General features: G+C 35.0%; 4 protein-coding genes and 1 long non-coding RNA gene across 6 annotated transcripts; 3 read left to right on the top strand and 2 right to left on the bottom strand.

The window, feature by feature from the left end:
• The first annotated feature begins 67 nt into the window (after positions 1-67).
• On the top strand, positions 68-3,192 carry Ufl1 (UFM1 specific ligase 1). Its single transcript, XM_014240560.3, has 9 exons — positions 68-254; positions 311-509; positions 581-1,051; positions 1,151-1,481; positions 1,548-1,998; positions 2,061-2,205; positions 2,278-2,443; positions 2,518-2,865; positions 2,931-3,192. Exons 1-9 carry the CDS (start codon positions 178-180, stop codon positions 3,068-3,070), a joined length of 2,328 nt encoding a protein of 775 aa, XP_014096035.2. The 5' UTR covers positions 68-177; the 3' UTR covers positions 3,071-3,192.
• On the bottom strand, positions 3,190-10,301 carry LOC106621627 (PAX3- and PAX7-binding protein 1). Of its 2 annotated transcripts, XM_036372884.2 has the most exons (14): positions 9,931-10,301; positions 9,326-9,729; positions 7,499-7,733; positions 7,245-7,424; positions 6,738-7,056; positions 6,495-6,684; positions 6,311-6,434; positions 6,063-6,251; positions 5,830-5,978; positions 5,546-5,750; positions 4,018-4,210; positions 3,798-3,957; positions 3,563-3,726; positions 3,190-3,499 (listed from the first exon to the last, which is right to left on the bottom strand). In XM_036372884.2, the coding sequence occupies exons 1-14, from the start codon at positions 10,154-10,156 to the stop codon at positions 3,448-3,450; spliced, it is 2,790 nt and encodes a 929-aa protein (XP_036228777.2). In that variant the 5' UTR covers positions 10,157-10,301; the 3' UTR covers positions 3,190-3,447. The 2 variants fall into 2 exon arrangements, with proteins under 2 accessions (XP_036228777.2, XP_036228778.2); XM_036372885.2 differs by lacking the exon at positions 9,931-10,301 and having other exon boundaries at positions 9,321-9,459.
• Positions 10,302-10,636: 335 nt separating this feature from the next.
• LOC106621621 (arrestin domain-containing protein 17) lies at positions 10,637-14,870 on the top strand. Its single transcript, XM_036372886.2, has 6 exons — positions 10,637-10,883; positions 12,546-12,701; positions 12,857-13,068; positions 13,145-13,516; positions 13,600-13,864; positions 13,950-14,870. The coding sequence occupies exons 1-6, from the start codon at positions 10,769-10,771 to the stop codon at positions 14,099-14,101; spliced, it is 1,272 nt and encodes a 423-aa protein (XP_036228779.1). The 5' UTR covers positions 10,637-10,768; the 3' UTR covers positions 14,102-14,870.
• On the top strand, positions 10,891-12,219 carry LOC138857225 (uncharacterized). Its single transcript, XR_011396283.1, has 2 exons — positions 10,891-11,707; positions 11,781-12,219. It is a non-coding gene; the product is annotated as an uncharacterized lncRNA (long non-coding RNA).
• Positions 14,745-17,991, bottom strand: LOC106621624 (sorbitol dehydrogenase). Its single transcript, XM_014240555.3, has 5 exons — positions 17,530-17,991; positions 17,419-17,452; positions 16,647-17,335; positions 15,128-15,249; positions 14,745-15,067 (listed from the first exon to the last, which is right to left on the bottom strand). Exons 1-5 carry the CDS (start codon positions 17,863-17,865, stop codon positions 14,878-14,880), a joined length of 1,371 nt encoding a protein of 456 aa, XP_014096030.2. The 5' UTR covers positions 17,866-17,991; the 3' UTR covers positions 14,745-14,877.
• Between the last annotated feature and the right edge of the window lie 1,992 nt (positions 17,992-19,983).

Below are 19,983 nucleotides of genomic sequence, written 5' to 3'. Positions count from 1 at the left end.
TATATTTTGACACTTCGTACTTCTTCCAACTGGGAAATGTTCACAATGAATATAATTGACGACGTGTTTATTTTGCTGTTTCTTTTGAGTGTCAATGTGTGCAGCAGGTGAAACTTGTTTTGGATGAAATATTAAGGATTATTATTAACATATACAAAGTTAAACTATAAAATCGAAATGAGCGCTGATTGGGATGAAATTAAACGTCTGGCTGCTGATTTCCAGAAAGCCCAATTAACATCGACATTACAACGGTATTTGCTCGTAAAATAACTAAACAGAAATAATTTCCACCCATAAATATTTATAGGCTCTCGGAACGCAATTGCATTGAAATAGTTTCGCTATTGTTGGAAAAGAATTTGTTAAAAGCTTTTTTCACCAACGATGGCAAAGAGTATATTACACCAGATCAATTAGAACGCGAAGTGCAGGATGAGCTATATGTGAACGGGGGACGTATTAATCTTGTAGAAGTCAGCAAAACGCTCAATGTTGATTTGTCACGGGTTAGTCTAAAGCAATTGTAAATATTATAAAAGTAATGTTACACTAACAAATCTCATTTTTATATCTTTAGATAGAAGAGATCGCCGGTCGCATCGCGGAAAATGATCCTGAGATACATTTCATGTTAGGTCAGCTAATCAACGAGCAATACATCACACATATTGCAGAAGAAGCCAACGAACGCCTAGCACAGAAGGGAGAAATAACTGTTTCTGACCTGACACAACAATTTGACTTGCCTTCCGATTTTCTGCAGCATGATGTTATGGAAAAACATTTGGGCAAGATCATACGCGGTCGTCAAGATGCATCCAATCCCCGTGTCTTTTTCACTCAAGCATATATTCAACGTTGCAAAGCTAAAATACGTGGTGCCCTCAAAGCTATTACTCGTCCAACTAACGTAGCAAGCATTTTACAACAAATCAATGTGCAAGAAAAAATTTTTCATTCTTTATTTGATGAGATTGCGCCTGCCGGTCATGTGACATCTAAACAACCAAATGCACAATATATTCCAAATATTTACACAAAAATGCAAGTAAGTAAATAGTAAAACGAAACTTACTTAATATAAAACTAATCAACCTATTAGCGACAGTATTTTAAAATAGTATATCTGAACAATTCTATCTTGTAGGCGGATTGGGTGAACTCATTTTATAAACAAAATGGCTTTCTGGAGTATGAGGGTATTGCAAAATTGGGTGTTTCTGATCCAAAACAATTTATACGGAAACAACTGCCTAATGAGGACATTATTTACTTGAAACGTTGTGCAATCGGCACTAAAGTAATTGATCTCACTGTTCTTAGTTCATTAAACGAATGTAGTGCTACTAAAAGTTACGTTGATTTGGCTACCATATTACCATCTAATATGTCAGAAGAAGATATTGAGGAAGTATTTGAAACGATAATGGCAAGGAAAGGTGCCACGCCCGCAAATTTTGTATTTCTTCAAAGCATTGGTAGGTATAATATTATATTTATTAAAATATATTTTACTAACAAATATTTTTTGTTAATGCTGACAGTATTCTCACAACAATATTTGAACGACCTTATACAACCCTGTCACGAAATGGCACATGTAAATGCCAAAACTGCAGTCGACAGCGGCATTTATCAACAATATCTAGCTGAAAAACAGCTATCAGGCAAATCAGCGGCGGCACAGGACTATGATGATGATTCCAAAACTGATAAGCGCGAGGAGCGACGCAAAAAGGCAGCATCAGGAAAGGCTGGTGGGGGTAGTCAGGGTCGCGAAACTAAAACTAAATCGACCAAAAAGCATCAACGAGGCGGACGTGCAATAGCTGGTGATAGCGATGAAGAGCAAGAATCACGTAGTGGTGCAAGCAAGAAAGGTGCAAAATGTTTCGAACTGGTGAATGTGGGTGATATTGCAAAAATTATTAACAAGACTTTGGAGAATGAAGGATTGGAATATCTCTCAGACATTATTGCAGCATTGTATCACAGGTACGGTCTAGAACAATACGTAATTTTTTTTTTCGTTAATAGAATATAATTTTAACTCATAGTCAGTTAAATCAAGTTGCAATGGGCAAAGCACAAGAACTGTTCGAAGCAACACCACAAACAAATCGCAGACAAACGCATGCAGCAATACAAGAGCGCATTAACACCATACTCGTTGATTTACGCTTATATGAGAAGGGTTTAAAAGTATAGAAAAATATAAATTTCGTTATTTTAGAAATCTATATATACTATAATATTTATAACACTTTTGTACAGCTTCTCCCGGCCGATGTACAACCGCAGCTGGTCAAATATTTGCTCAAATCGCTTGGCAATGACATTTGTAATGAATTGACCGCCTATATCGCCAGCGAAAGCAATTTAAATACGAAACTAACCAATTTCAATGTGGATCAACGCAACAAAATAGCACAGGAGTGTGGTAAGTGCATAATTCCGCACTATTTACAAGATTTTTTATTACATGCTAATTATTCTTTTTACTTCGCTCTCCAGACCAAGCATATAGGACAGCCTTATTGGAAATCAACAAAGCGCTAAATAAAACAATAGATGATTTTGTGTTGGCTACGGAAGCCGTATTAAAAGCATGTAGCATGATAATTAAGAAGGTTGATAAGAAAAAGGATCGTCAACTTATACTCCAACACAAGCAGAAATTACTACAACAATTGCAGGAAACCGTAGAGCCTGCATTGGTGTTGCACTTAGCCTCTTTAATACTTTTCACAACAGTAACGGGTTGTATTATACACGCTTCCGGTAAATTTGTCGCACAAATACTCGCTTTTATACGTCCCAATTTAAGTAATGAGCAAAATGAACAGCTAATGCAGTACCATGGTGAGTTAATGCAATTTTTTTTTATATACATATATACACTATACTCAAGCATTCTCTTTTCACAGACTATGTTTTGAAATTGTTGCAAGCAAAAGAAGATAGTGACGAAGCGAAACTCATAAGCGAACAATTACAGAATTTACAAAATGTCATTAAAGAGCTGGCGGCGTGCTATGAGAAAACTGGTACTTCCAAAACCGAATGAATATGAATGTTATCTTAATAAGGACCTAGTAGTCGCATTTTTTATGTAAGGCTATATGTTATTTGTTTTCAATCATTTTATTTGTATGCTTTATTTGCAATAAAGTCATTTGCAAGATGCTAGTAGTGTTTACTTTTTTATTTATTTGGTTATGGAGTGACGAGTTCGAATTTCACAATTTCGCAATGCTTAATTTTAATTGAAGTTTTGAAAAAGTGCTTACAGCTAATAAATTAAATATGATATTATATAATTGTATAGCTACAAATATTTACATAGTGTATTCTACAAATTATGCTGCAGCATTCTGCTGATTTTAGTTATATGTGAAGTTGTCGCCGTTGCAAACTGGTATAAGTAATCGCATCGTGTGCGAACTAATAGCTGTGTAATCGTTGCAGTATTTGTTTTGCTTTATCACTAGTTTGTCTGTAATGAGAATAATATTGAAATTTAATTTTGGATTTCAAAATATTTTCTGCAAATATTTACATATAAAGTGGATTATTTGCATCGAATGCGTCCAAAGTCTGTTTAATATAGGAAATTAGTAACTGTAAATTCTGCAATGTCTCCGATTCCGGTTGCAGCCAAACCGTTGGCAATGTATTAACTATAATGTAGGCTTTAGTTATTGCATCGTTGGCTGTGCAAACCTATAATTTTAGGGATATACCATATAATGTAAATATACAACAATTTTAATTTTCTATCTTCCCACACTTACTCTCATTGCAAGCAGTAGATAGCGATTCAGCAACAAACCGATTGCCATTTCACGCAACGGTTTGTCTGCTATAATACCCTGCCAACTAAGAAAATTTCGAAACAGTTTAAGACCGCTACAAAATTGACGTTGAAAGAATGAAGTTTTCGCCTCTTGTACTCTGAAAATGAAAAATAAACGTTAATTAAGTTAATTAAGGCGTGAGGCGTTTAATATTTACTGTTTGGGGAATATCGGTATGAAGACATCGTTCTCCAATGCCAGCTTCATTTTTTCTAAAATCTTCTCAAACAATAGCTGCAATTGTTTTGAACTGTCTTTAAGTGGAAAATCGCGTGCCAAACGATTTATAAAACCAATTAAACGTAATGATTGCGTAGTTGATAATGGATCCCAACATTGATTCACAATATCTGAAAATTAATTTCAAAATAATATTATATAAACATATACATAGTTCATTGTAATATTATGTATATTGTTGTTGTTGTAGCGAATTTTCTTTGAAATGACAAGGACTAGCATAGTATATGTTGTTGTTGTACCGCTTATATAATCCCCGCTTGGGTGGTTGATTGTTTTCGAAGTCGTCTAACGGTAGGCCCAGGAAACGTGCTGTTTCGACGGGGTCGGATCATAGGGAGAAGGGTGTTAGATGAGTGGGATTCGTGGCAAATCGAGCTCTTCCTTTGCAATGGGTGGTGAATTGACTCGCAGTACGTCATTCACTGAGAGGGGGTCAGTGAAGGTGTTGATGACTCCACTGTGAATGGCTGTCAGTGCGTGTCTGAAGTTTGTTGCGTCCGAGGTCTGGTCGGTGTACTGTTCAATGTCGTCGACGTAGTGAAGGAAGATATTCCTGGGAGGCAGTAACTGCAGAAACTGCTTGAAGGTGAGCTCGGTGAGTTCTTTAACCAGAGGCACACGGGCCTTGCTGTGTAGGTGTTCGACCGGAGCTATTGAGAGGCATACCGTGATAATCCGCAGTGCAGTTTTCTGATTTGTCTACGTTGCACTACATTAATGCGACCATATCAGCCTTGTATGTTGCCAACAACGTTTCTTGTCTATCAAAAGTTACACCTAATATCTTAGAGTTATTGACCATCGGAATTGTAATGCCATCGACAGTAATGTTTAGAACCAGCCTGTATTCCTTCATCCAGCAAGTGAATATGGTCGCTGTGGATTTAGTAGGGGAGAGTGTTAAGCACCTTGCAGAGAAGAAAAGAGAAAGGTGGGAGAGATAGTCGTTTACTTTTGAGCAAATGCCATCGATTCCATTGCCCGAAGTCAATATCATGCAATCATCAGCGTACGAGGCGAAGGAAATTTCCTCTGGTGGTTGCGGGAGTTTCGATATGTAGAAATTAAACAGCAACGGGGAGAGGACACAACCCTGCAGAGCCCCTTGTCTAATTCTTCTTAGTTTAGATGTTTGACCTCGAAACAGTACGGATGATTGTCTACCGCTCAGGTAGTTCACAGCCCACCGCTTCAACTCTGGAGGGAGCGTAGATTGTTCGATGTCCTCAAGTAGCGTTGTGTGGTTGACTGTGTCAAAAGCTTTTGAAAAGTTCAACGCTACGAAGATTGTCCTCTCACAGAGTGGCTTCTGGTTTAGGCCACGAACTAACTGGGCGTTTATGACAGTAGGTGCTGTTCAATTTTCTGAAGTCATGCTGATGATCTCCTAGGCTCAGGTGGTGTGTGAATGTCGGAAGATATATATATTTATGTATGCTTACCGGCCATTTTGGGTAGCACAATTTTCTCAATAATTGTTGGCACCAAATTAACATCGGGATCAAGTCTTAAAGTAGCTTCGGTTTCATCTTCACTACCAGCATAAAGCATACAGGCTGAATACCAGTTCATTTTTTCAATATCTTTGTATTCATCGAGCAGTGGTGACCAGGATAGCATTTCCAAGCGCACAAGAGGACCAAGAACCTAGTGTGTTAAGAGCAGAAGTATTATTAGAATTGACGAGTTTCTATAAAACATTGACAAATATAGCACAAGCACTTACCTTAGGCAGACATATACTAATATAAGCATCTTTGTAGGATTCAATGTCCGTTTTGCGCCAAGCATAAAATTTCATCAATATTAATTCGACTTTATAAAAGTCATCATTTACATCGTTAAATATTCCCTCCGATTCCTTTTGTATTTGATCTATTTTTAATTAGCAAAATGGTAATTAAATGAATATATATTTAATACCCAAAATGTAAAGTTGAAGCTGTAAAACTACAATACCTAAGTTAGTTTTTAATTGCTCCTGATAGCGATCTGATGTCTCATCATCACTAGACATGCCATCCAAATGGGATGACAATAGTTCATTTTTTTCACGTTCACAACGACGACGAGTACGTCGCCCTTCACGCTCCGCCGCACGTCTAATTTGCTCCTCCGATTCGGGTGCACGTCGTGAGCCAGCAGGTTCTAAAAATAAGCAACTATTATAGTATAACAAACAAGATTTAATAATTTCCCAAATTTACTTGAAGCTTCTGCCATTTCTTTAGCTTGATCACGCACATCTTGACGTCGGCGTTCAATGAGAAAATGTTGATGCTTTGAATATACCAGCAAAGTGCGTTTCTCCAATTCATTGATTATTGGTGTCTGTAACGTAGGTTATATAAAAGGTTACTATTAAATAACAATAAATCTTATTTTACCAACCTTCTCTGTTAGACAATCCACCAAATCGGCAGCGTAGCATTTAAGCTCTTGATAAAAACGATATTTAGCAGCCGCAGTTGGCGCTTTCTGTGTGCAATCTAATTCCTCTAACTTTAATATTTTCAAATCATTGACTATACGTTCAATATCACTCATGTGTTTTTGGTTAACTTCTTGCAACTTCAACAAACTGTAATGCAATAATTAAAAGCTACAGCTAACTCGCTTAATTACAGAACTTACCGTGTTTTTATCGCATCGTGTATCTCTTTAGGTGTTCGCATAGATGCCGCTTTAACCTTTTCCTTTTTCGGCTTCGTTGACCCGCTCAATATTTGTTGCGGTTTCTGTAAAGAACTCTTAGCATAGGCTTGCTCCAACAGCGTCGAAGTCGATTGTTGTTCTGGCACATATTCTAATGCACTGGCTGCTGTAGGCTTTATCATGAATCGTGAGAGCACCGCATCATGTTGTGCACTCACCAATTGGGCACCTGTCACACCTTTACGTATTTGTTGATTCTCCCATTCGTGCATTTCACGATCGGAATCTTCATCGGAATCTAGGAGTACAAGTAGAAAATGATGTGCATCCGTAAATTGTTGTGTTTCGGGCAATTATTTTATATACATTTATATATATATATATATATTTTTTTTTGTAAAAAACCACATTAATAGAATGAGAAATATGTGCGCCTTTTTCTAGTTGGCTTTTAACTGGCTTTTATCATTGCGCAACGCTACATACAATCGTTGTTTTCCACGGCGTAAAATTGTTCACGTCGCTCTTCACGCTCCTTTTTGGCAGTCGCAACTGTCATGTCCATACGCTCTTCGTCGTCGGAGTTATCACCTTCAACATCTTCACATGCCAACCGGCTACCTTTCTTTACTGGCTGTTTTGGCTCCTCGACTGGTATAAAATCACCTGATTGTGTATAAATATTTCTTTATTAGTAAAAAATTCAAGTATGCTTTTCGTTTAATCGAAAGTTAACTTACCTTGTTCTCTCGCTTTCTGTCGTCGTTTCCGTGCTGCGTGTATCATCGCTGCATCGGGTATAGAACCGTTTTCTAACATTTGCTTTAAATGTTCAGGCTTCGAAAAACGATGATTTTCCTCACACTCATCTTCATCTACTTCTTGGCCATCTTCATCTGACATGTCGTTGCGACCAGCACAAATCGCTGCGCGTCCATTTAGTATAATTTCTGGTTCAGATTTTTTAACAACAAGCTATGAAAGGGGAAAAAAACAATGTTAGTACATTTTAATGGTAACGGGATTTTTTAAAAATAAAATCGAAAATAAAACAAGAGGTGCCAACTTATTCCTAGAAAATATTTTCCAATTTGCTTCATATATTTTAATAGTAAGGAATTTTTTCAGATTATTATACCCTGAACACGAAGTTTGTAACACCCCTAATGAAAAGTCGAAGACCCTATAATATGTACATATGTATAAATTATCAGCTTGATGTGCTGACTCGATTTTGCCGTGTCGGCCTGTCTGTATACATAGGGCGACTAGTCCTCAGTTTTTAAGATATCGATATGAAATTTTGTGCACGTCCTTTTTTCTCCAAAAAGCAGCACATTTCTTGGAACTGAACTATCAAACTTTTTTTATTGGCGAGATATCTTCAAAAAATTTTACCCGTATTACTGTCCAAGACAACAATCAGGTACAATCTTCCAAAAAAACTCTTCAGATAATATAACTGTCATACAAACTGACCGATCAATATCAAGATAAAGATCTTTTTATACCCTTTTCATAAAAAATGCACCTGTGAAGGGTATTATAGATCCGATAAATATACACTTCTTATTAGGAACCTAAAAAACCAATTGCTATCTATGATTGTACAGAGTAATTTTCTTTAAGTTTTTGAAATGAGACTGTTCTGATACGGACTAAATAGTTAAGAAGTTGGTGTTTAAAGAAAGCCTCTATGGTTCCCATATATAAAAGATCAAAATGTAAAGTAAAATTGTAAATACAATAAATTTACATATCTCTTAGAATTCATACGTTTTTGATAATGAAAGTTTTTCAGAAACAATTGTTAAATAGTTTTATGTGGGTGGGAAAATGTTACTTAATAAATTGGCAATTCTTAATATTAGATTCATAGTTCATAGCATTATATAACAGCGATAGACAGCACATTTTCGTTTTAATTAAGTAAAATTAAATACAATTGCAAATGCCTTTGTGCTGTTTTTTGACTTTAAAAGTTGGTTACGCAAGTATAAGCAATAATCATAAATGAAAAACTACTGTGTACATATTAATTTTAACAAACGTCTTACAACTGCATATTATAATTTAGGCAATCATACAATCCAAAAGTATACCCTTAAAGCGCAAAACTTTATATAATAAATTGATAAATATTTCGCACTTAAAAGGGCTTCGTTAGGTTAATAATAATAATATTTTTAATTTATATTACATAATTTTTTGTTACATTTGTAAAGGAATCATTTCGCAATTTAACGCTGCCAAAATATTTCCTTACCTTATAATAGGAGCCAACAAGCATAGTTTATTCAAAAGAAATTTTATATAAATGTATTTAAAAACCTATTTTTTGGATAAGTGATTATTTTTTTATAACCGGCAAGGTTACTTTGTCAGCTACTACAACATGATTCCCCCGCTTTTTTCTTTCATTTTAATTATTTCGACCGCAAAAACGCTCCCCAAGTACAGTGTGTGTACAGAGCGTTGCGTGAAAAAAGCTTTTGAAGTTTTTTTCGTAATTTGTAATTTTTATACAAAAAAAAAACATGTAGGGAAATTGATAATAATAACCTTACCACAAAGTCGTCTGTGCGTATTTCTGTTTGGATACTATCAGATTTTTTACTTTTACACTGTTCAACAGCAGATGCTGAGGCAGTGCCTAGGGACTTTCCGCTCGGTGCTAATGTTGTTGTACCCTTATATTTATTACTTGATGTGGAAGTGGAACCTAAATTGTGAGAATTATTACTACTGCCGTTAGTAGATTTTCCATTTTCAAAACGTTCGTTTGATTGTCGTTCACGTTGTCGCCCAATGGAAACGCCTTCATCACCACAACCATTGTTTCCATCATCTACAGATGACTGTGTATTATGGCGTTCCTCCTTGCGCTTTCGACGTCGCTCTCGGTCCAACATGCGCATAATTTTTTTACTGTTTGATGATTTTCGCACCTGAAATACCTCAGTATCTTCCTCTGAAATTTTTATATAAAAACATACATATAAGTATTATAATATATTTGTCTGTATTTGCGTAATTTAGTTAATTTAATAATATTGATTTTGCATTATCCGCAATACAACTAAGCCATATCAATATACATATTTACATACAGATGTATGTATATATACATATACATTCCTACGTAAAAAATAGGTATGCATGTAGAACCTACCATCGTCTGCAAAACTTAATAATGCCTTCGATTTCGGTTCTTCGATTTTATCTGTTTTATTGCTAGATTTTTTAGCCCCGCCGTCTTTACTTTTTTTGTTATTTTGCACAGATTGCTCCCCATCGATCTCCATTTCCATGTCGTCTGCTGCATTTTCATCCTCTTCGTCTAGAGCACTTGAAAAAACACGCCTCTGTATTTTCTTTGGTTTACGAAACAGCGACATATTTTTCGGATGTAAACCGTACACAAAGCACCACTTTTATTATACTTAAATAAATAAAACAAACTTTTATATGCAACAAAATTTAAGGAAAAAACTAATTTAGCATGTTCTTAACAATTTTGCAGTTTTTATATTTGACGTTTAAAATTTTTTACAAAGCATTAATTGCTAAGGTTACCATATTAATAAAAATGTTGCGGCAAATTGTACCAATTTTATTTTTCGTGTAATTGGGTAATCGGTATTTTTTGCGCAAAATAATTTCTACTCATTGTCATTTGAAAACAAAAGTAGCGAATCCCTATGACAAATATTTACAGCATTAATTTCAAATATGTATCATTAACCAATATTTTTATGAAAAAGCTCTTCAAGATATGTTCCTGCCACCGAGTTACTGAGTCAAATCTGTCTTCGGTAAATGTGTGAACTACGGCAACACTTGCGAAATTATTTGCTTCAAGTCTGCAACCACAGATGTAGCTAATGTTGATTAGTTGGGTGTGTTAAATAGACCAGTGCTTTTAAGAGTAAAATTCTCATAGAAATCTGAAATTTAATTGCAATTCTTATTCCATTGTAACTTGAATTTATTGTGTTGTGCTAGCTAAAATGGGACTTAAAGGTTGTGAAATTCAATTAGATAATCCGTGGAATACATACTATGCGGGACAAACCATTAATGGACAGGTGAAATTGACTTTTGATTCAGCGAAAAAAGTTAGAGGTAGGATCACCGAAAATTGTATGCACACATATGCACAAACCAGCTTATGGATATAATATATATTATATATATATATAATAAATATATGTATAAATGAAAATACAAATCTAAATCTTGCAAAGATTACGATTCAATTGATAGTCTGCGTGATAAATTAGTGATTTGCGACTAAATGGTATTACTCATCTATGACGACATAAGTTGAAACGTATCGCATCATTTTCATTGTTGATGCACTATGCATCTATTATTAGGGGTATTGTGAAACTACACCACCTCCCTATTTTGAAGCAGCAATAGCCGGCTCGATATGTACATTCATATGTATGTATGTCTAAGGAATGAAGAAACTTGAAAAAGCGGTTTCGTTTATTTGTTGTGAAATTTTATTACCTTTTTGTTTATAAGAGAATGGTAGTGACCTCTCCAGCACCCGAATTCGTACATACATTCGTAAGCAGAATAACTGTGATTTATTCATACTTAGATCAGTATATGCGGGTGTGCATAAAACAAGAAAAACCCTTCACAGGTAGATTTATACTTGTATTTTAAAAGGCTATAAAAAGATCTTTACCATATTTCGATTTTCGCTAGCCAATTTTTATGAAGAACATATGCTATAGTGGTCCAATCGGAACAATATGCTCGGAAATCGTACCGATGCTTTGTATAGTAATCTATGGCAAGTCGGTCAGTTGTATGGCAGCTATATGCTATAGTTGTCCGATATCTGCGGTTCCGACAAAAAGTAACTTCTTCGTGAGAAAAGGACGTGTACAAAATTTCAGATCGACATCTAAAAAACTGAGGAACTAGTTCGCGTATGTACAGACGGACTAAAGCGACTCGGCTTGTTCCGCTGATCATTTATATACATACATATATTCTTTACAGGGTATTTCCTTTTGGATATTTCAAACATCGTGACAAAATTAATATAATGTACTATACAAAGTAACCCGACGTAATTGCATATAAACAGCACTTTCGCCCCAAATGCACAGTGGAATTTTAAGTATTTTATGTACATATGTATTTTTAATTCTGCTACTAAATACTATAGGTATACATTGTGGTGCTTGTTGTGATGGCTAGTCGTGGCGACACAAAAATCTGCATCATATCTCGCGTAACTTCTGTGACTGCTAACTCGATTCAGTTTCAAGTGTTCTCTTTATTGTAAATTTAAATACTTTCATGAACTACATACATTCTTTGTACATATGTACAGAAGTTATGTACCCAATATATTTGATGTGTATTATTAATATGTTATCTAAATTCTAATGAGCTTTATTTTTTTGTGCGAACCGCAGCACACGAATATTGTGAATCAAGATGCGAATGATGTCATCTCACTTACTTTGCATGCATACATACATATGTACATATTTGCGTACATACATAGTTTGTTTATGGACATATACACACATATACATATTAATATATACTACTTATGTATGTTCCTAGGTTTGTTTGTACGAGTTGCCGATCGCATTGCTGTGGTGACAGTAAAGTAATGCCATTATTTATATTTTTTATTATTAATAGATTTTGCGAAAGAAAGTAGTCACCATTTAATTATTAAAATTAAAATATAAAAATTAAAAATTCAAGTTATTAGTCTTAAAACTGTAATTATTTTTTTAAACTGTTTAGGAATCATAATAAGATTTCTGGGCGAAGCCAATACTGAATGGTCGGAAACAAAAAACGTAACCACAAGCGAAGGAAAGACTGAACAGGAAACGGAAACTTTGCGCGGTCATGAAGAGTATTTCCAAATACAATACTATCTTTTGGGCGGAAAGAATAGTAAGTAAACGAAAAAAATTCAAAAAATATATATATAAACAATCGCCTATAACTCCGCATTTGCTTAACAGCTTATTTCAGTTATCCTAAAAGTATGCAACATTTTATATTTTGAGCTAAAAACATGCTCATTTTAAGTTTACCTCTCATTTAAGGTTCCGAAACTGAGCTCCCAGCTGGCACGCACACTTACCCCTTCACATGTGCATTGCCGCCTACATTGCCATCATCATTTGAGGGTGAATTCGGTCATGTGCGTTACACCATTAAGGTGACACTCGATCGTCCATGGAAATTTGATCAGGATATGAAAATGGCGTTCACTGTTATCTCTCCAGTCGATCTTAACGTTAATCCACGTGTAAAGGTTAGTGTGATTGTAAAAATAAAAATATATATTTAAAAACCATAAAATTAATAAATAATAAAAAAATGCCATTTAGGAGCCATTTAAGCTGGAGTTGGAGAAGAGTTTTTGCTGTTTCTGTTGTCGTTCTGGTCCATTATCGGTAATCACCACCGTGCCGGTAACTGGCTATGTATCAGGCCAAACAATACCAATCACTTGTGAATGCGATAATGCCAGTAATGTTGGCATCACATCGGTTAAGTTTATATTACGCAAACGGGTCACGTTCCAAGTTAATCAACCGCGTGCGGAAAAGAAGCAAAGCAAAATTACAATAGCCGAATTGGGCATTGGACCAGTTGCGGGCGGCGAGACACGCACATTTACGCAACAATTGGAAATACCAGCACTGCCACCAACAAATTTACTCAACTGCGGAATTATATCATTGGATTATGATTTACATGTAAGCTTAAAGGATTGGACAGCGCGTTGATTCAATGCCATATTTTTTTCTAATTAATTGTATACATTCATTTTATATTCTAGATTGAATGTGACGTCAGCGGTCCACATCGTAATTTATCTGGTAACATACCAGTTATTCTGGGTACAATTCCTTTGGCATCATTTAAGCCGCCAGCACCCTATACAGATGTGCCAGCACAGATAGCGCCACAGCAACAAGATCAAGATCCATCATTGGCACCAACACAACCAGTTAGTCCAGCTAGTCCACCAAGTGATGGTGCGGGTGGTGCGCTTGGCTGGAATGTAGCCGACAGCGCTGGTGGGCAGCTATATCCAAATATACGTAAGTTTTATTAAAAATCTCTTTGTTTTTTGTAAAGGAAAATTATGCTGTAATACAATATGTGTGCTTGTATTTACTGTTACAGCGCCACCACAATTTGTCGAGACACAGTTTCGTGCACCAAAAATCACTAGCAATGAAGATTCGGAGCACACAACAATTGTTGGCGATGTTAATTTTGCGCCACGTTATCCAACGTTCCAGTTTAATAATGCGACTGCACCACCACATCTTTAAAATGTGGTGCACTGTGTGAAGTGGCGCGTAACCCAATAATGACATCACAATGATATTAATTATTTACTCAAGTTTATCTGTTATAATCTTGTGTTTTACCAACATATAATCGCACAAACTAAGCATTTATTTGATTCGCTTGAATTTCTTTGGAAAATTTGTTTGAACAAAATACAACGCTTATATTTTTCACTAGTCTATTATAGCGTACATTTGGCTTCCGTCCGCAGTGCTTGTCAAATACATTTGATTTCTTGTAATAAAAATTACTTAAAAGAAGTAATAAAATAAAGACGAGTGCCTAGAAATTAAATCGTAAGCAGCTCAACAATTATTAGCTTAAATTATTATAGTAATTTGTATGCCAACTAAAAGTGTAAAGTGAATTTTTATAACAATTTGATATTTTATATGTATAAAGTGAGTCGAAACGTACAAGTAGCGAAATCAATTTGATTTATGAACGAATTTACACATCCTGTATAAATATAATATTAAATATGAATTGTGGGAATCTCAACTGTTTGAACGCACAATTTTATGGTTAACGCATTTCTGATTTGTTCATTGTAAAGTGTAGTGAATAGTTGCCGACATGAGCAAAGCAAAAAATATACTATTTTATATATACAAACGCAATATGTATAAATAATTGGAAACATTTTATTGTTTTTTTTGTATACTCTTTGTTTCTTTTAGAACACTTGTTTTAAATTTAAGTCAAGAAAAAATTTATTCAAATATACTCGCGAACTTTTTAATACAGTAACGTTTGCCTACTTGTCAAATGGTTTTTTATTGTTTTTATCACGCTTTTGCACATGAATAAGTACTTTTATCGCATTGCCCTTCCTGTGACGCGCTGTGTCAAATGCCGCAATGCTATCTTTAATATCAAAATGATGCGTAACCAGCTTCTTTACACCCGTGTTCTTTGTGGATACTAATTCTAAAGCAGATTGATAACTGAAATGCATATCGACGCAAGTAAAAAAACATGTATGTTTGTATATTCAAATAACATACTCATTGCAGTAACGGAAGACACCCTGCAGATCTACTTCCCGTGTAAGCGCTTCCATTAGTGGAAACTTTATATCCGCCGCGCCCATGCCAGTAACTGTGCATATGCCACCGGAGCGTGTGCTCTGGAAAAGTATAACAATTATTTGTTAATAATTTGACTTTTAATGTAAAATATATGTCAAATAGCAAAATTAGTATCAATGAACGGAAAAATAGCAATTCATAACAAAAAATTATAAATACTAAGCAATTATTTATTCATTTATTTGTGATAGGCGCAAAGCGCTTTGTCGTTTTGTAATGGTGTTATGATCTATTATATTTATAGGAGTTTTAGGTAACACAACGCTCCGGCGTTCTAAGCCGCAAGAGCAAGAGAGATCCCTATAATCATCGACCTCTAAACCTAACCTAACTTAACCAAGCAATTAAATTATGAGTCCAGTCGCAGAGTAGTAAATTTTCCCTTACAGGATCAGTAACAAGAGGAAAGGTTATAATAGTTGAAACTTGAATAATATCCATATTACTATATGTAAAGCAACTGGTGTCGAGTTACCGGTCCACAATTCTGGGTCACTATAACATTATTTGGTATTGTGTATTGCTACTCATCTTTGTATATTCGAAAATGCGTAAAATGAAAAATGTGAAACAAAATCAATATTATTAGAAGAAATCATTTTCATTAAATCTATCGTAAATTAATGCAAGTATAAATTTTTTATAAAAACTACAAAGGTTTCAATCTTCATAACTCGCAACATGCTGCAGTTCAAATTCTTGTGTACCACATCAATGGATGGTAGTAATACATAATATAAAATTAGCGAATGTCTTCTCAGTTGTCTATAATCAGTAACCAGTTGCCGTACATAACTCCAATTTTAGTGTTCGGTTGCCTACTATATTTTCAATAAGAAAACACGTTTGGATGCACCGAAGTTATAAAACCCTTCACAGTTGCATTTTTATAGCATAAAAAGGTATAAAAAGATTTTTATCTTGATTTTAATTGGTTAGTTCAAATGGCTATAAGCTAAAGTGGTACGATCTGATCAATAATTTTGGAGATTGCAGCGATGCCTTGGATAATAATTTGTGCCAAATTTCATGAGGATACCTTGCCAAATAAAAGCGTTTTTCATACAAGGGCTTGAGTTTAATGATAAGTGTTTATGGCAGCTATATGCCACAGTTGTCAAATATCTGCCGTTCCGAGAAATAAGCAGATTCTTAGGGAGAAGAGGACCAGACAGACGGCTGAAAAACTTAATATACCTTGTTCAAGGTATAAAGATCTACCAAAAAATATAGTTTATAGTGTTCTAGTTTGGTAATGACATTTTGTATTTGCATATATTCTTCGAAAAAAGTAAAAAGTGTTATTGATTTTTGTACAACTGATCCATATTAATTGCCCATCCTTGTACGAAAACGTTTTAAGTTTTTGTGACTATATTCCAAACACATTACTTATTAGTAAAAGTGAGTGTATTGAAGGAAAAATATTGCTTACATAAATGCCCAGCCGTACTGCTTGTTCACTGCCGACACAATCGATTGTCCTATCTGGCATAACTCCAATTTCTTTAATTAATTTCTTTGCTGCCTCTTGCACATCCATATCTTTGCACACCTTCAATGCACGAGTCACACCCAAATCCATTGCCACTTGAAGTCGTTGCTCATTTAAATCGAGAATTGTCGTCGATGCAGCACCCCATGCTTTTGCCACAATATGTGTCACTAATCCTATAGGTCCTGCACCTATGATGAGTACATGTGAACCGAGCCGAATTTTTGCGCGTCGACACGAAGCTACACCAATCGATAACGGTTCCAACAAAGCACCCTCCTCCATTGTCACATGATCGGGTAATTTGTAGCAAAAATCGGCCATATGATTATAATAACGTCGCAAATTGCCATTATATGGCGGGTTAGCACAGAATTTCATATGCGGACATAAATTGTATCTACCCGCCTTGCAAAGTGCGCATATGCGACAGCATTCACCCGGTTCGATGGCGACACGATCGCCTTCTTTCAAATTCTTAACGCCTTTACCCAGTTTTGCGACAATACCTGAAGCTTCGTGTCCAATAATTATTGGTTTTTTCACCACAAACGAGCCGACTCTGCCTTTTGTTAAAAAGTGTACATCGGTGCCACAAATACCCACTGTGTCCATGGCCAGCAGTACCTCTGTGGAATCAAAAATTAGTGGTTGTATTTTTTAAGTTTGTGTGCATATGTTAGACAAAATTATTTGACTTTTAAATACTTACGTCCAGGAAGAGCTTCTGGTATAGGGGTTTGTTCCTAAAATGCATAAAAAATATCAGTAAAGATATTTCGTTTATGTAAATATAAGTAACTCCGATTTGGAGTTAGCTTACTAGTCGCAAATCTTCAATGCCATGTAGCACTGTGGATAAGTTATCTTTTCCACCTTTCTTTTTGCCTTTGCCGTCGGAACTGCCACCACATGCGGATTTCTTATCCTCTCCGCCTTTCTTTGACTTTTTACCTTTGTCAGAACCGCCACATGCGGATTTGTTATCCTTTCCGCTTTGCTTTGACTTTTTACCTTTGCTGTCGGAACCACTACCACATTTCGAACTGAAACGCTTTACCACGTCTCCAACAATTTTTGGCATTTGCGGTAAGTGGAAGGCAAGCCTTGGTGTAACACATTTGAACGAAGCAAACGTATGATATTGGCCCAGAATCATTTTTGAAATTTTAAATAAACATTTTTTAAATTTACTATCCAAATTTAGTTATTTAAACTTTATTACTATTTTTAGTATTTTTCTGAAGTGAATTTTGTAAGGAAAAAAACTGAAATGAATTTTTTTTAGAAAGTTACTTGATTGATACGTATAACATAACTGTAAAATGTTTATATATTCCTTTTACGGCAAAACAATGTTTTCCAATACATACATTATATGTATATGAAAGTGTTAAAGTTCGAATTTGTGGGGGATAAAGGCATTTTCTGTTATTTCGAATAAACTTATGGAATTCCATACTCGTATAAGGCATTATTTAATTGAGATCCACTCAATATATGTGATACCTTGTGAAAGAGAAAGGTCATTGAGAGATTAGAATATGAACAAACACACAAAAAAACTTGTAATCTAAGTTATTTATTTGCAATATTTAAGTTAAGCTGGAATTTGAATGCTCCAACAAGCATTGGTTATATTTAGTTCGATTTCTATATATGCTATTAGAACCATAATCGAGATAGGGAGCATCAGTCAGTTTTTGTGACCCAAAAAAGTTCTTTTTTTAGAAATTTCCTTTTATTTAGTTTATATTGAATTATTGATCCAGACTGATCTGGAAACTTACGTTCGTTCGATGCTTTAGTTTTTCCAAATAATCTCAGCTCGATTGAGTGCTTTTTAAAACCTTAGGCTAAGGATATGAAATTTCATGCCTCTAAATATATTTCTGACATGAAAAATGTCCTGCCGTCGTTCGGAGGTGGCTTACAAATTGTGGAACCTATCGGAAAACCGTTAAAATTACTATCCAAAACACCAGTACAAACAAGAGAACTTGCACAAATATATAACTATTTAGCCTTTATATAAAATCCCTTAAAACATCAAAATGCTATGGTTGATTTCATTTCAAAAATATTTACAATCGATTTCAGCTATGAACATGCTAAACTATTATATTTTTCTTTCGATTAAACGTCACAGTTTATTTGATAAGAAATCACGCAATATTGTTTATCATTGTAACACTAGGGAAGTTTGAAATTGGAATTAGCAACTCACCAAACAGTGGTCGTGCAATCTTTTTTAGAAAGATGCCACCGGTGTTGAAAAAAATTTGCGGTTTTTATTTTAACTAGAATGAATTCTTATTTAGACTGGATACACATTGTTTAGCTATATAATATAATATATCAAATATTCTAACAGCAACAATGTTATCGTCAAGCTCTAGCAGTTAAAAAATAGATTAAATTAGAAGTAATCACAACAGATTAGACACACTGACACACTTAACGTATATGGTATGTATGCTGTTATTTTTATTTAGGTATATATTTTTTTAAGTTTTATTGTTATCGCCAACCTGTTTACGTACTTTTTGATTTGCATTGACCTACAGTACTGCTTGAAATATTGGGAATAGTGCGAGAAATTCACAATTCTTCAACCTTGACCTTTATCAATATTGGCCTTAGATTACAATGCTTACATAATCAATCTTTCCCATTAATAGTTATTTGGGTTAGAAAGTTCTCTCTAGGTGATATAGCAATATGTGCGTATGAATATTGATAACCTTCGAAGTTGAGATTATTTTAGCGTCCAAAAAGAATAGCACGTTGTGTTGTAGAATGTCTCTCTGTTATATCCTCTGTGATATCAAAGTGGTGAGTAATCAAACGTTTCACATTTTTTTTACCGGAAGCTACTAATTTCAGCGCAGCGAATATCAAAATTGGCGCCATGTATATCTACCTCTCGCACCAACGCATTAATCAAGGGTATTTTAGGCTCAGCGACACCCATACCTACAATAACAACGCAACCGCCTGAACGTGTAGCCTAAACAAAAATAATTATTAATGCTAGTTTGGAAATATTGTATATGTACATATATTTCGCTTACAAAAACGATCAGACGTGTTGTTGACTCGGCACTGCAGCAATCGATCGATTTATCGGGTTCAACACTCATCACTTGATGTACTTTTTTCGCCAAATTTTCAGCGCAATCATCTTTTTGCATCATGTTTAAACTAACGTACGAGATTGCCATCCTAAGGTGGCGTCGCACAGAAAATCATGCCAGGACAGAGATTATATTGGTGA

The sequence above is a fragment of the Bactrocera oleae genome, chromosome 2 (assembly GCF_042242935.1).
Source record: "Bactrocera oleae isolate idBacOlea1 chromosome 2, idBacOlea1, whole genome shotgun sequence".
In the NCBI taxonomy this organism is placed as follows: Eukaryota; Metazoa; Arthropoda; class Insecta; order Diptera; family Tephritidae; genus Bactrocera; species Bactrocera oleae.
Note: the sequence above shows the minus strand (reverse complement) of the source record. Positions and strands in the feature narration are given on the sequence as shown.

Bases quoted from the DNA above. Each gene is read 5' to 3' on its own strand.
- LOC106621627 (XM_036372884.2), bottom strand. From the start codon at position 10,156: ATGTCGCTGTTTCGTAAACCAAAGAAAATACAGAGGCGTGTTTTTTCA. The intron at 7,057-7,244 runs GTATGTAGCGTT...TTGTACTCCTAG, and splicing joins CGCCGTGGAAAACAACGATT to ATTCCGATGAAGATTCCGAT. The intron at 3,958-4,017 runs GTAAATATTAAA...TTTCATTTTCAG, and splicing joins ATACCGATATTCCCCAAACA to AGTACAAGAGGCGAAAACTT.
- Ufl1 (XM_014240560.3), top strand. From the start codon at position 178: ATGAGCGCTGATTGGGATGAAATTAAACGTCTGGCTGCTGATTTCCAG. The intron at 1,482-1,547 runs GTAGGTATAATA...TAATGCTGACAG, and splicing joins TGTATTTCTTCAAAGCATTG to TATTCTCACAACAATATTTG. The intron at 2,866-2,930 runs GTGAGTTAATGC...CTCTTTTCACAG, and splicing joins ACAGCTAATGCAGTACCATG to ACTATGTTTTGAAATTGTTG.
- LOC106621621 (XM_036372886.2), top strand. From the start codon at position 10,769: ATGGGACTTAAAGGTTGTGAAATTCAATTAGATAATCCGTGGAATACA. The intron at 13,069-13,144 runs GTTAGTGTGATT...AATGCCATTTAG, and splicing joins ACGTTAATCCACGTGTAAAG to GAGCCATTTAAGCTGGAGTT. The intron at 13,517-13,599 runs GTAAGCTTAAAG...TTTATATTCTAG, and splicing joins CATTGGATTATGATTTACAT to ATTGAATGTGACGTCAGCGG.
- LOC106621624 (XM_014240555.3), bottom strand. From the start codon at position 17,865: ATGATTCTGGGCCAATATCATACGTTTGCTTCGTTCAAATGTGTTACA. The intron at 17,453-17,529 runs GTAAGCTAACTC...TATGCATTTTAG, and splicing joins GCATTGAAGATTTGCGACTA to GAACAAACCCCTATACCAGA. The intron at 15,250-16,646 runs GTAAGCAATATT...ATACTTTTCCAG, and splicing joins CAGTACGGCTGGGCATTTAT to AGCACACGCTCCGGTGGCAT.